The sequence below is a fragment of the Tachypleus tridentatus genome, chromosome 4 (assembly GCF_004210375.1).
Source record: "Tachypleus tridentatus isolate NWPU-2018 chromosome 4, ASM421037v1, whole genome shotgun sequence".
Lineage (NCBI taxonomy): Eukaryota > Metazoa > Arthropoda > Merostomata > Xiphosura > Limulidae > Tachypleus > Tachypleus tridentatus.
Window position 1 is genome coordinate 42,377,907 of NC_134828.1, and position 17,574 is coordinate 42,395,480.

The 17,574-nt window shown below is 30.4% G+C and overlaps 1 protein-coding gene across 6 annotated transcripts in view; it reads right to left on the bottom strand.

Moving 5' to 3' along the window:
• The window catches only part of LOC143248964 (serine/threonine-protein phosphatase 2A 56 kDa regulatory subunit gamma isoform-like), a 74,184-nt gene that overhangs the window by 9,840 nt on the left and 46,770 nt on the right, over positions 1–17,574 (bottom strand). For all 6 annotated transcript variants that reach the window (XM_076498018.1, XM_076498019.1, XM_076498017.1 and 3 more), the window contains 5 exons: positions 14,465–14,515; positions 8,978–9,097; positions 6,746–6,873; positions 4,717–4,818; positions 881–953 (listed from right to left, as the gene is read on the bottom strand). In XM_076498018.1, the coding sequence (XP_076354133.1) occupies positions 881–953; positions 4,717–4,818; positions 6,746–6,873; positions 8,978–9,097; positions 14,465–14,515 (474 nt within the window). The remainder of the gene's footprint in view (positions 1–880; positions 954–4,716; positions 4,819–6,745; positions 6,874–8,977; positions 9,098–14,464; positions 14,516–17,574) is intronic.

Sequence of the window (17,574 nt, forward strand, 5' to 3'; positions counted from 1 at the left end):
AGGAAAGTTTTACTAAGTGCTTGGTGGAATAATGTTGGTGTGATTCATTATGAGTTGCTGTCACTCAATGTAACAATTTAGCAAGCATCTATTTTTAACAGTTAGAGCCACTGAATGTTGCACTCAAAGAAAAGAGACCTGCTTTGATCAGTCACAAAGATGTTGTGTTACACCAGGATAATGCACAGCCCCATACAGCAAGGATCACATATGCAAAGATTGAATAGCTAGACTGGGAAAAACTTCCACATCCTTCTTATTTTCCAGACCTTGCCCCATCTGATTATCATCTATTCTAAAATTTGCAGAACTATTTTGATGGAAAAGAGCTTGAAACACATGAAAATATCAAAACTACCATCTCTACATTCTTTTCCTCCAAACCCCAAGAATTTTATAGAAGTGGCATTCAGAAGCTTCTGAATTGTTGGCAGGAAGTAATTAATAATAATGAAACATACATTATTGATTAAAAAAAACATTAAAAGCATTTTAAATCCTTTCTCTTTTTCTGAACCTAAAATTGGACATTACTTAAAGGATGATCTGATAAAACTGTTTAATCCAACATTTAGCCACTTAAATTCAATCTTTGGGGGTAGTTTAATACGTTTCTCTCCCAAATTTCATTTAGCTTGGTTCAGGCAGTTTCATCACATGAACTGGACATTGAAAAACTATACATGCTATTAGAATTAATTCTAAATAATTTGGCAGGATTATCTGTGTTTGTTTCTGGTTCTTGCAAACCAGAGGACTGATAACTGCTAAAACAAGCGAGCCTGCAAAATATTATAAAATAAAATAAATGACTGCTATTTAAAAAAAATTATTGCTCAGAAAAAACTCACACAGTTAATCAAAAGATTAAGTTACCTACCTTTGGATTACTTAACGCTAATGTTTCTATTTTTGCCCAAGCTTCTTCTCTGTCCTTGTTTCTGTGTTTCTCACTGAAATAAAGAAGTTCAAAATCTACTAAAAACCAAAAAAGCAAGCTTTACACATTCCAGCAGAATAAGCAAACAAAACCAGAAAACAGTTCTCCAATAAACAAGTTTTCTGTTTTAAATATACAAACAAGGTTATCTTAAATTGTTTAAACTTGTGGTGAAAAGATAATATTGCTCCTCTAACATTATAAAACAAGTTTTACTTCTTTTATAGCAAAAAATAAAAAAATAATAAGAGAAAGACAAATGTTATTAAAATGGACTAAGATCATAAAATATTCAACATTGTTGAAATAAAGAGAAATCATTACTTATAGAACAATTATTATAGAAAGTGATGGCAATAATTTCAAACTGTGGAAAAACCAATTACTTTGAACTGTGAAAGTTTATTAAAAATCACTTTAAACTGTGAAAATGCAAGTGCAATTACTTTGAACATGGTTCTCATACCTTGGATAGAATGAAATTTCTCAACTTCTCTCAGACCAAAACATTATTCACTGGCCATTTAATCTATGCTTGTAATTTATCACTGAATTATAATATGTAAAACTAATATTACAGATACATATTGTATGTTAAAAGTCAAACTTTGATTAAATATATTTTTAAAGTCTCATTAGGATTGGGCACACTGTTCTTGAATAATTGAGACTTTATCAAAGCACATGACAAAGACTGTTTAACCACTTGTTTATGATAAAACAGATCAGCTTTTAATTTTAACCACAGAAAAGTTAACATTACATATTTCAGTGATGTTGAGAAACCCACTTGTAGAGAAATATCATCGTCAGGTTCACGATGACCGAAGAAGGTCGAAACGTTGTTCGCTCTTCTACGTAAAATATTTTCTCAACCCAAACGAGCCGTTTTTGCATATATATTACATATTTGTATATCTGTGATAACTGCATTGACTTTTAATACATAAAAGGAACATGTTCACTGTTATGTTCTTTGAAAAGTACTCTTCAGGTAGTAGAATATTTGTAAAAGCAATATTTTCTATTATTTGTATACTCATAAAATTGTGCAAATTTTTCAGCTGCTAATTATAACTGCAGTAAACTCATGTTTCCAATACCTATAAAATAAAGGCACATGTTAACAAATGTACCCACTGATCCTGAGCATACTGTATAATTTTTGTCACTGCTTTGAAACTGTGCATAAAAGTGCATACATCAAAAACATTGAAGCTTTTAATTTGACACACCCTTATAGTTATCAACTATTATGTTACAGAAACATTTTTTCAAGTTTACACAGATTTTATTAGCTCTGCAGATCTTCAGATTTTACAAAAAACTAAATGGTAAATTATAGTTATACATGCAGGGTAGTTAATATACAAAACCTGCAGATAAAACACCCACTACATTTATAATAAGTTGCTTTACAATTCTATGCCACTATAAAATACAATAGTAAAAACTATGGCAATTGATACAGACACGAATGTTACTGCACACAAATATACTCTCACTGATGGTAATATTGTAATACAGTATTATACTGCTAGAGTGTCAAGTCATTTATTTTGTTTTCACTACTTGGTAAAACTTCTATTAAAAGTACACACATTATATTTTAAATTGTGGTATGGTCATACCAGAATGCCATCTTTACTTGACCACACTATCAATACACAATCTCCATATCAAGAACATAATGCAGTCTGACAAATCAAACATTTAAAACAATATCAAATCTATTACCCTTATCCTGCCAATGTACACATGCTGATCTTTACCTTTATTCTTTATTCTTTGTACCTTAGTATTTTTTTAAATTTACAAATAGTAGTTTCCTAGTATATCACTCATATAATTATTGCAACATAATTAATTACAAATTATTAGGTAAACCTGATGTATTTATTTATTTATTAGAACAACTGCAAATGTTTTGACAAATATTCATGGATAACAAGATGGCAGTGTATTATCAAAAACCCTTACATATGAGATTATTAGTTAGTCAATGAAGCAATCTATACTTCAATATTTTTTTCCAAACCTGTTAGCTCCAAATAACTGATTTCATACACTGTCATTCATATTTTAGTTTTTATATGGGTTTTTCTTAACTGTCATTAGTGATATTCTATCTGTCACTTCAAAATACTGCCTGTTAATGATCACTGTAAAGTGCTGCTATACATCATGATACTGTGTACTATAGGCAGTGCTTAATAATGTACATTTGTTCTATAAAGAATGAAAACAAAAATCACTGATAAATTACTTTATATAATTATTATTGTTACTTATGATAATTTGCATATTTTCTGAGACTGCCTGAAAGGACATCAAAAGTTTTTAAAGTAAATGTTTACATTTTATTTTTCATTTTCTCTACCACATCACTATCTATTACCATCAATGTACAATGCAATGAAATAATCAAAATTAGAAGATATAAAAAAAAACAACCCAAAACATACCTTTTAATTTTAGTAGAATATCTTTAGAGATTTTCCTTTTTACATGTAGTTAATTTTTAATGTTTTAATTTCATGTACATTACCATTTATTATTCATTTTGACACAAGTCAACAATGCCTTCAAGGCATGCACAAACCTTCAGGAAAATTTTTGTTCATCACATAATATTGTAATCCTTGAGAAAAAATGCTAAATATGATGTGTTTAAAAAATGTTTAATCCTATTAGACATAACTAATATATAACAGTGAAACCTAAATAAAATTTAAACTCTAACTATAACTTATTCAGGCAAGAAACAATACTACAACCAGTTCCATATACTGTCTGATGACCACTAGGTTACAGTACAAAATTAGCTCTTTCTAATAATTACACACTTGTGATGGAGCATCTACATGTAGGGTATAATGTTCAAATCTATCTGGCACCTGTCAGGGGTTGAAAAATATGTTTAGTTGTTTTAATTGTACAAATTCAGAGAACTTTGAAATTTGTGAGTTAAAAGGTTACATATAAATCTTAATGTATAGACATACTGCTTCTCAACTACCCTTGTATTATTGTAGATATAAAGAGGTAAAGAATTTTCATAGCTTGCTGAACATGTGACAATACATCTGAAGTTTTGAGTAGCTTTTTATTGGTTTATTTTGAAATAAAAGACTTAAAATGTAGATATAATAACTATGAATCATAAAATACATTATAATATTAATTTCTCTCACTTACACCAGGTCTTTAATTAAATTATGATTGTAACAGTGATTTACACATTCAAGCATTCAAAGGGGCACCTACTGCAAAATGGTTAACACGACTGGCATGGTTTTATAAAAGATTACGGGTATTTTGTACATTGAATATGAGGTACTTTTATTAAGTATATCCCCCAAAAAAATTACTTATTAATTGCAGTTATTTGCACTGAATATTCAAAATTGTTTGAATGCAAGATAAATTTTGTGCTAAGTATAAAAAGTGGCACATTTCCTTACCAATTTCCTCACAGTCTTTTCCAAAATTATTGGTAAATGTCAACTGAGTTAAGCCAGAATTCTGAATTCTGCAGCAAAAGTAAAACTGTGATGAACTAATCAATGGGGACTTGTTTTGTAATTACTTTTAAATACACTCAACTGCATAGTATATGATGAACTGATGTCACAAGGTAAGAGTTAAAATAAACTTTATGAAGTATAGTTTATAACATTTTGTACCATTAACAAACAGTCTCTCATTCATTTCCATGAATGACTTCAGTGTTGTACATCAGATCATGGATAATGTCTCAGTTAATGTCAACTTACTTTTGTCGCTCCTGTTTATAATTCTGCACACACTCATCAAACAACTTCTGGTTTATCTCCATGAACAACTTCAAAGCATTGTAGATTAATCCATGGATGGTTCTGACATCAGAGAATGAAGAACGTTAAGTACAGTTACACTTTCACTTAACCAAAAACATGAGAATTTGTGATGACCAATTATTTTTTTCTAATAAATTCTAACAGTTGAGACTCATAGTCATTTCATATACACAGTTTTCAATGACAAAATATTAACTTGAAGTATATATACCTGAATCAGTTATGTCATCTGTTATGCTACTTCTGAATGTTATGCATAATTTGACAAAGATGACCTTTCCTGACCTTATTTTAAGAAATTCAAAGCTCCATTATACAAACTATTTGATCCAAAATAAAAGATTTTCTGTTTGGTCTATTAATTAGTTACTTGTTCTACTAAAGAAAATATATTTATTTATTACTTAAGGTGTTCTTATTTGGTATGTTAGGTAAAGCACTTCTGTGTAAAAGTGATACTATTTGATCTCTTAAACAGTGTTTCCCTATCTGGTCTACCAAATAAACCATTTTCATATATTTTGTTTACAATGTAACAATTAATGACAACAAAGTAGCTGTTGATTTATCTAGATCATTCCATCTACTAAACTAATCTAAACTTTAAAACAAAAAATAAAACACTTAAAGCCAACCTTTATCATTCAAATGTTTCAAGCCTTCAAATCAGCAGCAAGATATAAAATGAAAAGTTGAAAAGTATTAAATAAATCTAAATTACAATTTTTTTTCTTTTCAGAATGACTACATATTGTAAAAATTACACAATAATTATTCTTGCAGCTAAAGTTAACAGACCTTTCAAATTTGGGATCATTTAACTTTCTTACTTTAGAGCTTCATGCAGACCTTCTCGGAGTAGGCCAAAAGCTATTTATCACACCTGGACAACTTTGTGTAAACAAACTATTGAGTTACAAACAAAACACAGAAGTCCTGGAGATTATGCAAATAAATTTTGAAAACTGTGAAATTACAAAAAGTATTGCACTTGGACTGACTCAGTAAAGGCCTCATAAACTCAGTCGTACAACCACCTTGTAAAATTTACTATAAGCTTGCCAAATCTTCTGAAGATACACTCATTACATTAAAAGTTATATATGCATAATTTTATGGTGGTTACAAGCAGGGTCAAAATGACTGACCCGGTGAATGAAGAGTTAATATTACTGTTTCATCAAGTAAAGATGATGTTCCTATTTCATTAAGTACAAACAGTTTGGTTTGTTAAATGTAATATTAACACTTAGTCTAGAAAAGATTGTGTTTCTGTTTCACCTATTCAAGACAATGTTTTTATTTGGCCTATTAAATTTAATGTTTCAATTTTGTCTACAAGAATAATATTTCTATTTCTTCACTACACTATACACATCGATAGAATACGTCTTTAACCCAACATGAGTAATCCTTATTAAATCTCACACATTGATAGCTTGTTTGTTTGTAATTAAACACAAAGCTACACACACACACACACACACACACAAAATATGTAAATAAACCAACATGAGTAATCCTTAGAACACCACACACATTACCAGAACATGTTTGTAACCCAGTTCCTCAACCTTTTCACATGCAACCCCATATTTTAACAAATTATACTTGTTTTGATTCCTCAACCACATTATATTTGTGCACTTGATGAAGAGCTAATAAATGACACTGAAACCTTATTAACATATATTGTTATCCCCACAGGGTAATTCTGCACAATTAAAACTTACACTAGAGATAGTTAGTCCATAAATACTACAAAAAATTCTTATTTGTTCCAGTGAAACTTACATAAGAACACAACATACAAAAAAATCTTACTTGTTCCAGTAAAGCTCATAAAACACAACATACAAAAAAATCTTACTTGTTCCAGTAAGACTTACATAAAACACAATATACAAAAAATCTTACTTGTTCCAGTGAGGCTTACATAATAACACAATATATAGGAAAAACCTACTTGTTCCAATGTGACTTGGAGTTCCTATAGAGTGCTGGAAACATAATTGGAAGAATGTCACTAGCATTATCACTAATTAAACTCATGATGTATTCATTGTTCCAGTAATACAGAGCTCGTTCTGCAACCTATGGGGGAGAAAAAAAGCCAAAGCTAAATACATTATATTGGTAACACTCATACATCAACATTAATTTATCATAAAACTAAGGTTGAGTGACTTTGATGTCATATCCCTTTTGCTGCAGCCATGTTAAAGAGCACATTATTATATTCAAATTTATATAAAATAACTTCACTATTACCTATGTTAATGTAACTGACATCAAATAGTTTATAATGCAAATTTTAATATATTTTTTTTAATTCTGCATTCTAAATAGAATAAACAAATAAATGCTAAATATCAATTTTTCTTTGTTATATAGCACCTTCAATTGTCTTATTACTCAGTTTATAATTTGTTATGCCTACTATACAACATGTCATTAGTTAATGAATTAGAAATGCACACAATGTAGACCAATAGTACCTCACACATCTTTGATTTACTGAGATATCAATATATTTATCCAATCTGGTAAAGCTGTTCCTCCCACTAATCTATTCTTTTGAAGCCTCTTGTACAGTCCCACCTACTTCCTTTCACTAAATATTTACTACCAAGCAAAAGAGTAGTTTCCTGAGTATATATATCTGATAGTTGTAAACAGCTTGAAGGAAAAAGTAATAATTTCACTGAAGCTGTTGTTACCATTGCTCTGAACAGGTATGAGATCATTACAGGGATTTTGTATGCACTAATATAGTAAGTTGATACTCTATTTGTTCTCTAAAATATATATTTGAAGCCTAAAAAAAAATTCATAATTCCTCAGACGCCTCTCAGAAGGAAAAACGAGGTTTAGCACATACAACACATATGCACAAAATCTCATAATACTACTACATACTCGAAATCTTAGTTTTTCAAAGTATTCTTTAGCATGGATTTAATAACAGATAAAATATAAAATATTTTAAAAAAGCTTTATATTTATTTAGAAAGTTACATAAATGAAATTTGAGATCTTTTAGACAAAGATAAATTTTTAAAACCCTTAATTTAAAAGCCACTTTGTACTTACAACAGTCAACTAAAAGATTTGATAGATTCATGGACAAGTCTTTAGTAAAAAATACCTTATTAAAAAACTGACTTTTTGTGTATTAACAACATGTAATGTTTACTAAAAGCCTACAAAGTTTTGTGAAGGCACAAATAATGTATTAAAAAGTCATAGTATGGAAATCAAATCAAATACAAAGTTGTATGAGGTTAGTCAATTCAACTGATCCTGTGTTGAGAGAGATTACACAATATGTACTTTGATGTATTATTACATAATAAATACTTTAGTAAAAATTGCATATATTACCCACCTCTGCAAGAGCATCCTCTACTGCATATCACTAGATATTTAGTGACTTACATTCAAGATTTAATTAAATTACTTTTTATATTATACTAATTAGTATAGCATAAAATCGTAGCTAATAATCCATATCTTAATAATATGCAAGTTTTAATTTCTATATTTTATAAGGCAATGTTAAAACAAAAACCAAATTTCCCCTAGTGTCATAAATGGGACATTTTTATTTTCCAGGCATCCCTCTACTCTAATTTATTCAGTATAAAATTTAACATAAGTTACTCACTAAAACACTGTCACTACTCAGACAAACCACAATGTTTATTGCCTTCACTCTTGTTTGGTTCGACAGCCATTAAGCAGAGAATCAGAAAACTCTTATCACACCTACCTGTCTCATCCTCTTTCACATATGTTGTTTTTTGAACAGAGAATTGTAAATTTCTCTTTTAGTACAAGTTTCATTCCCATGGGAAATATGTTGACTACTTTGAATGAATTTGTAATATTTTTGCATGTTATTATTTTACATTCTTTGGTACATTATTTAATGCATTACTACCATTAACAGATGTTCTCTGATCCAGAATTATGTCTCCACATTCATAAAAATGTTCTCTGATCAAAAGAATTGTTTCCACACTAACAAGGGTGTTCTCTAATCCAAATAGTAATGTTTCAACACTCATAAGTGTTCTCTTATCCAAGGAATTTTGTTTCCACACTTACACAGATATTATATGATTTAGAGAATTCATTTTCCACATACACCATTCAACTACTAAACTATAATATGACTTAAACTTCTAATACAAACCTGAAAATGTGGAGATGAAACACATTTAGCAATTTGTCTAAATAGTGGAACCATAACTTTGGTGAATTCTGCTGGTTCTATTACATCCAGGATTTCTTCTAATTCACTGAGAAACATGACCTATAATGAAAATAAGCTTTAGGAACTATTACAGTAACTAGTTACAGACAATGTTTATAATTATCATTCTACTTCAAACCTTTGAGTCAAAAAATACTTTTTTAACAGAACTTGTAGTGAGAATGTGAAATAAACTAACACATATTTTCTTGTTTAGCTTATCCAATGTTTAATGAATGATGTTTAAAATTTGTCTTTAGCATAAACTGCAAAGGGAACTTAATGTTACTTGAAGCTAACAACTAGCATTTGTGTACAGAAAATGTACTTTTTATTTAATGTTATTTTCATCAGTTAAAGTTTGATATTATAGTTCTATTATTATTTAATTTATTATTACAGAGACTGTTTTACACTGAGTTTAATATATGGATTTAGAAGTAACCTAAATAACTCAAGCTAGGTAAACCTTGTGAGATAAAGAGTTTATGGTAGAATATATTGCTAAAAAACAAACAAATCCAATTAAGGAAACAATAAACTATAAAATTCAAATTAGGAAGAGAGAAAAGTATCAGTCAGCTTTATTCATTATTCAGTTGATTTTTATTTTGGATCTAATTAGGTAGTTTGCTCTGAGTAGAAGTTAACGTTAATTAACTTGTCATAAACTTTAAAAGAAAAACCACACAACTCCTTATTAATGTCTATGCAAGAAATTTAATAGTTTGTTTGGCATAAGAAATTGTGATCTTTTCCATCACTTAATTTACAAAGAACAATAAATTAGGATAAGAACAGAATATGATACTTACAATATTAGCTTGTTTATTGTTATATTCAATTATTTATCTACAATTAGAATAGGCATACTTAAGTATCCACAGTATTTGATACTTAACATTGACTTGCTTAAGGTTGTCTTTTAATTCATATACAATCAAAGATAATAACACACATTACTATCCAGTACTATATATGCTTTATTTCAAATATTTCATCTTATAATTACCATGCAAATTTACTACACACTTACTACAACCTCAGACCATTCAAATAACAAACATTCTGATAATGCTACCACTGTTGGTCATGTGTTTTAACATCAAAATGTCTGTTTTAAACCTATCACTATGGGTCACTCATCAAAGGCAATGTCATCAACTTTGTTGACTTGAATTCAAAATTTTACTGAACTATTTTATGAATATATGCCAATAAGCTTGATATTAAACTGTAGATTGTAATTCAAATTTTAATATTAAATATTAGTTAATTTCTTAATTTAAAAGTCAATATTAGAAAAACACACTTAAATATTGATTTTTGTGAGTCAGCTGGTATTTTGAATGCAGCATTGGTTGAAATTAAATGTTAATGATGTCAAAATAATGTCTAGTTTTGTAGTAATCAGAAACCCAACAATGCCAACAATAACAAATTAGAATATAAAATAAGAACCTCCTATCTTTTCAACTAGCTGAGATATTGCTCGCATACTGAACCAAACAACAGCCCTACTCATCTCTTTCAATTTTTGGAAATAGTCCCTTATGTATGCTTACTTTAATATATGACATGTGAACAATCTACACCTTAAAATATCCATTTCAATGGTTTTTCTCAACCATTTAAATGTTAGAAAGTCTCCTACTTCTTTTAAACAAAGATTTACGAAGGTAGGTTGCGTCTTTAGTGAGCTTGAACTTTCCTACTTTTTAAGACCAAATTACAGCTTGTTATTAATTAAGCTTGATAAATTATAATGGAATTCTATAGTGGTATCAGTGTAGTAATTTCATTTCGTATCCTCCACGTGTGAAATTTTAAAAAATTTAGGTAGGTTGCGTCTTTAGTGAGCTTGAACTTTCCTACTTTTTAAGACCAAATTACAGCTTGTTATTAATTAAGCTTGATAAATTATAATGGAATTCTATAGTGGTATCAGTGTAGTAATTTCATTTCGTATCCTCCACGTGTGAAATTTTAAAAAATTTAGCAGCTGCATTTAGAGGTAGCTAGAAGAGGCAACTGTCTGTTTTACTACTTTACTTACTGTTCTTTATTTTAATAAAAATAAGTTTAATAACTTATTTCTAAATAGTAATTACCTATATACACATAATGTATAATAGCTGAAATGTGACTTTATATGACAAAATACTACTAGTCCAATAAAACACAGCCAAGACAGGGTCAGTTTGTAAAAGCTAAAGGTCATTTTTATAATATTGTATATGGTAATATGAATACAGATGTGCAGTTTCAATGCAAGTTCTGTAATGTTAGTCAGGCACAACTGGAGGGATATTATAAAAATAATGTATACATAAGTGTATGTTATGAGATTTAAGCTATTCAGACAATACGTTTGTATTTTTGTGTTATAATATGTAGTCATTCTAAAACAAAAAACAATTTATATTTATTTCTTAAATTTTTTATATAGTGGTTACAAGGTCAGTAAATTGTACAGTCCTCTAGTAGTTAGGGTGGAGAAGATAATAGAAAAAATATAAAGTCTTACTGAAAACAAATATTTGAAATCTATTTAGGAGGTTTTAGAGATTATATAAACATTCGAGATTTTTGGGATGAAGAATAATTTTTAATCATAAGACGCAATCACTTTGTACCAGGATTAGTAACAAAACATACTCAGTATTTTCACAAATAAACCTTCAGTGAAAACACTTCATTAACAAATCTGATTGTGTGCGCATAAAACACTTGCCATTTTTGCAAAGAGGAAGAGTCTACCAAACGTTTTGAAGATAAACACTACATCAAAAATTATAGTGTAAATAACTAATGAGTGCAAATGCATATATAAACAGGTTCATATTATACCAAGCCCATTGCAAAAGGGTTAACAGGAACATATCAAAGTGTATAAATTTGTGGATGTCAACAAACTGAAACTACTTGAAAGCACTAACTAAAATGTCTGAGCATTAATAACACTATGTAACACAAATATTGTTTAGGATAGTATGTGTTATTTCTTAATTGTTTATGTTGTAAAAGTACAGAAAATGACAATTATTCCCTTCAAATTTTTTGTGACCTGGATAACGAAATTTAGAAATTAACCTATTTTTTGTGTAAAAACAGGCAAATTTGCACATTTTCATTTACATAAGATCTGAATAAAACAACATATGAATCAAGATTTACATATATTTATACTAAAGTTATACAAAAATGAACAAAAATGTTGAAAAGTGAATAGTTTTTCGAGATTTGAGACTGTAATGTAAATCACTTTCACGTATCAGCTTCCAAATATAGTCTCCCATCATGTTTTCATTATACGCTCCTTGGTAGCGGCATTCAAAGTCCAGTATATTTTGGTGGAAGCGCTTGCTTTGTTCCTCTGAGTGCTCCCATGTTCTCCTTGAATTTATCAAGATGAGCATCAAGGATATCGACTTTTATGAACATCCTGCAGCCCATTTTGCCATAGTTCTTCACCAGAGTCTCAACCAGTTTCACATAATCTTTGGCCTTGAGATTGCCCAAGAAGCTCCCAAACCACTGCGACAAAGCTGCCCCAATTTATTTTTCCTTCCTACTGAGCTTCTTGGGGAATTCTGTGCACTCCAGGCTCTTCTTTATTTGTGGTCCTCAGACAGCTTAGAGAAGAAATCTCGAAGGTACTTGAAGGCTGCAGACTCCTTATCAAGAGCTGTGACAAATTGTTTCATAAGACCCAATTTTATGTGCAATGGTGGGAACAAGACGTTCTGGAGGACCACTAGTGGCTCGCACTTGACATTTTGCCTACCCACAGAGAACTCTGTTCTTTATGGCCAGTGCTTCCTGTTGCAGTGTGCTGTGGAGTCCCTGCTCTCCCAAAGGCAATGATAACAGGGAAATGTGGTAAAGCCTCCTTGGACACCCATTGGGAATGCCACCATTTTGAAGACTTGGATAACCTCCCAGCCATACTCATCATACTTCAAGATTCTTGCAAGGTCTTGATGCTGTTGTATTCCTCTTTGAGGTGCACTGAATAATCCTGGGAAAGAGACAGATACTTATTCCTGTTATGAAGCAGCACAGCTTTGAGGCTTCTGGATGAGCTATCAATGAAGAGGAGCCACTCATTCGGATTACAAACAGTTCCAATTGCCTGGCACAGATCAGATACATTGTGGCAGAAGTAGAGCTCATTTTTTCCACTCTGTACCATCCTGCAAAAGAGCAAAATAAAACTGTTATTATGAAGAATAAATTTATTTCATTCACAACTAATGTCTAAGAGGTTCATGCAAAATATTTTGTGACCTTTTTTCTATACTATTGAAAATTAAAAAAAAAAAGATTTAAATTTTAAAAGGTCTAAAATTTGTATAATATAAAATCTTACTATTCAAGCAAGCAAAAATTGTCCATTTTACCTTCTAAAGTTTTTTTTTGCAGTGCTCACAGGTAAAAATAAGGTGCCCAGGGTTTGCCTTGATCCCTGACAGGCATGCTGAAATATACCTTTTAGGCTTCACACATTTTAGAAGATGCTGTCACAGAGTACTTTTTCGCTCTTGTCTTGATAGATTGACCACAAACATAGCGGAATGCATCTGGAGAATGCTTGCAGCTTCTTAATGCCATCTCTGATAAAATCAGATTGGTCTATGTGTTCACTTAGGCAGCTAGAACTCAACTGAAATGGTGAGTAGTGGGCCCCTGTATATATATATTACTATGGAAAGTTCTAGAAACTAAAAGGGTCTTGAAAATTCTTGTAAGTTCTACAACATTCTAGAATATTCTCCTACTCAGCACTGAATCTATCTGGAATGTCCTGGAAAATGGGTACATTTGAAAATTTCATTACCCAGATCACAAAAGCAAAGTTTGTAGAGAAAAATAGGCCTTTTCCATTTACTTTAGGCATAAGCAATTGGGAAATAACATTTTCTACCCAGGAACAAGAAAAAGTAAACATTTTGTTACATAGTGTAATGAATAATTTTCTTTTTCAGCTTGCAACAACTTTATAGCTATAAATGGTATGTATATACAAATTGTAACCTATAAAGATTTGTTTTAGTAATTTCTTTTGTAATTTTCAGTACTTTTGTGATGTCATCCTAGAAAAATAAATCTTCCTTTTTTGTATAGAAAAGTTCAGTGTTTGTTAAATTTGAGCTAAACAAATTTAAATAAGACAAACACTACCATATATGTTTAAGTAAATAATCTCATAATGTAGAATTTTTAAAACTGTATTTTGTTTACTGTTTTAACCACTGAAGTTAATACAACAAACAATGCACATCAAAAAGAAACTCAAAAAATGAAAAAAACAAACAAATCTTATTTTATTTGTAATATTCTTTAAAACACTCAACTTTTTAAGCTTCATAACTCTGGACAGAATTTATCAATTTTTTAGACTAATGATCTTTAAAACAAACTTACTTCTTTTGGGCTGTGCACTTTTGGCCAGAACTTCAATAAACTTGTTATTACCTGAAAATAATTCACAAACTTGTTACAGTCTCCACTGGGTAATAGTGCTGAAATACCAGTGCATCATGGATAAATTGAACACTTACAGAACTACTAAGCAAACTGTGTGAGAATGAATGAGCAACAAGTACCATTTTGAATTTCCAAGAATTATTAGTAAACTGCAGAAAGGCAACAACTTGAATAACCTACAGAACTATAAATGGATGAACCTAGACAAATAATAAGCTGATCACACACAACACAGTAAATTGAGATTTAATCCCAACAAAGATACCACTGTGTGATTTCTCAGAAAAAAAGTAGCAGACAGATTTGCTTATTAATGGCAAATTCAAACAAGAAATGTATATGATAGTATTAATTTACAGACATAAGCAAGTTTTAAGCAGTGAAATGTGAAGTATAAAATAACTTTTATTACATATTCAGTACTGTGCACAAGTGTTAGGACAAGAATACTTTGTTCTTCTTTCAATTTTATGGGTTAATTCTTCCATGCCATTATAGGATGTAAATTTCAACACTAGGGTAATTCTTCATTGATCTCTGTTGACAATTAAATGAGTCAGGGTGAGAATACTTATCATTCTTTAGAATTCCCATAAACTTGTAACCAAGGGTATGTCATAAGGGTTCTGCATGATTGAACATTTAGGGTCTGAAATAACTGTCATGGTACCCCATGCAGTGTCTTAACTATGTAGAAAGAAATCAATTAAATAGCACTTCAAAAACTTGATTAAAAAAAAAAGTGTTTAAACACTATATAATAAGTTCTGTTGTCATGTCATGGTCCAAAAACTGTAGAGAATTGTTAGGAGAGCAGAAAGCTTTACATGATGCTTGTAAAGCTGACAAATTACTACAGACTTGAAATGCTCCTCAAACACTCATATAAATCCTAGATTGTGAGATTGAGATAGGTAAGTTAGAAAATAGGAAGAGGCATAAAGCCTAAACTCAATGATACTGATGTTAAGTATCTTTGGTTATACAGCCTTTGGGACAGAAAGAAGACTGTCATTGATCTGAAGCAAGAAAAAAATAACCATGCACCAAATGACAGATCTATGATATCAATAAAACTCAACGAAAATGGAATATCTGGTCGTGTAGCAGTTAAAAAACCTTTATTTCTACTTCTAAATATTGTCCAGTGACTGAAAGTTGCTAAAAAAATAATAAAAAAATATTGAACTGGTGATGATTAGAAAATCGTGCTATGGATGAATGATTCCAAGTTTAAAATATATAGTTCAAAGCATAGGCTGTATATCCAGCAGAAGAAAGGTAAAATATATTTACCTCAATGCATAGCATCTACCACAAAGCATGGAGAATGCAATGTGATGGTTTAGAGGCAACAGGAGATATTTGTAAAATAGATGGAATAATGGACAAGTGCAAGTACCATCAAATATTGATCTTTCGTGGTATACCAAGCAGCTTGCATAGTACTGATAAAGGATTCTACTACCAAGGAGATAATGACCCAAAACACTCATCTAACATACACAGAAATTACTTATCTAAGAAGGAAACTGCTGGAGTAATTTAAATAATGCAATAGCCCCCACAGAATCCCAATCTCAACCCAAATGAGCAGATCTGGTATGTGAAAAAATCAAAAACTTGACAAACCAAAAGTTACTTCTTAAGAAGTTTTATATGAGTGTATTAGAGATATTTGGAATAAAATCCCAAATAACACTGGTTAAATATGTTGCAACAATACATGAAAGACTGTCTGCAGTTATTAAAACAAAAGGGAGGCACACAAAATATTATCTATTTGCTGAACTAAAGCATTTCCACCAAACTTCTAGAGTAAATACGAATATTAATAAAAGTTTGACGTTTCATCTGTGATTTACTTCTGTTTTTTCTTTGAAAGTAACCTGAAATCTAATTTTTATTTTTCCTAACACTTTTGCACAGTACTGTAGCACAGCACAAAAAAAAAATTTTGTGCCTACTTGCTCGGTCTGTCAACAAATCTTGAGACAGAAACCAGAAGTTAAACATCTGTCAAATTAAACATAATGAAAACCAAGTACAACTGACAGAGTAAAAGTAGTGATTGTGTAAACATTGCATTTTTTTCTTTTACTATAGTATCACCAGATGACAGTACATACACTTGCATTACTTTTCAGATGCAAAATATGGTCATTTTTCACGTGGCGTGTAAAGGACGTTCAGTCCCTTCAACACAGACGTGCAATGATGCTAATATAATATCCCCTTAGACAAATTAGATATTTTCTATAATCAACAAAGTCTCAAAGTGAACTAAAAAACAAGACAACTTTAACAGTTTCGTGCTACATATCTATCTAAGGAGTATAAAAATAAACCAAAACAAAAATATTCCCCTCTTTCTTTCTTTGTGAACCTGACGATGACTGAAGAAGGTCGAAACGTTGTTCGCTCCTTTAGATAAAAAATTTTCTCAAACCATACCAGCCATTTTTACATATATATTTTTCTCTACAAGTGGGTTTACTTGTCATCTGGAAAAATATTCCCCTATTAAAAAACACATGCTTGCATGTCTTTAATGTAGCCGATTGTGTAAGTAAATAAGTATTAGATAAAACATGTCTTACACACTAGCAGGACTGTAACAGGATTAATTCAGATAAAGAATGTCTTAGAAAAGATAATCATGCACAACACGCCAAATTTTAATGCAAACAAAGCTATTTCTGTAACCTAGGTCACAATAAGAAAACCACATATTAGGGAAAACAAAATCCATACTAATGAAATGACAGTCAAATAATAAATGCCACTTCTGGAGGGCAGTCTTACACAACAAATTAAACTATATAATGACTGTATCAGGTACACCAAATTTATCACAAGCTAACTTATAACTCAAAAAAGATGTCAGCTTCATGAAGAATAGCAATAATACTTTGATACAGAACTTCCTTAAGCACTATTTCCTAACTCTTTATAATAACAGGCATTTTTCTGGGATTCCTTGATAAGTAAACAAATAGATGGTTACGATGGCAGATGCCACGATGCATAAGTCTGTATAATTAACA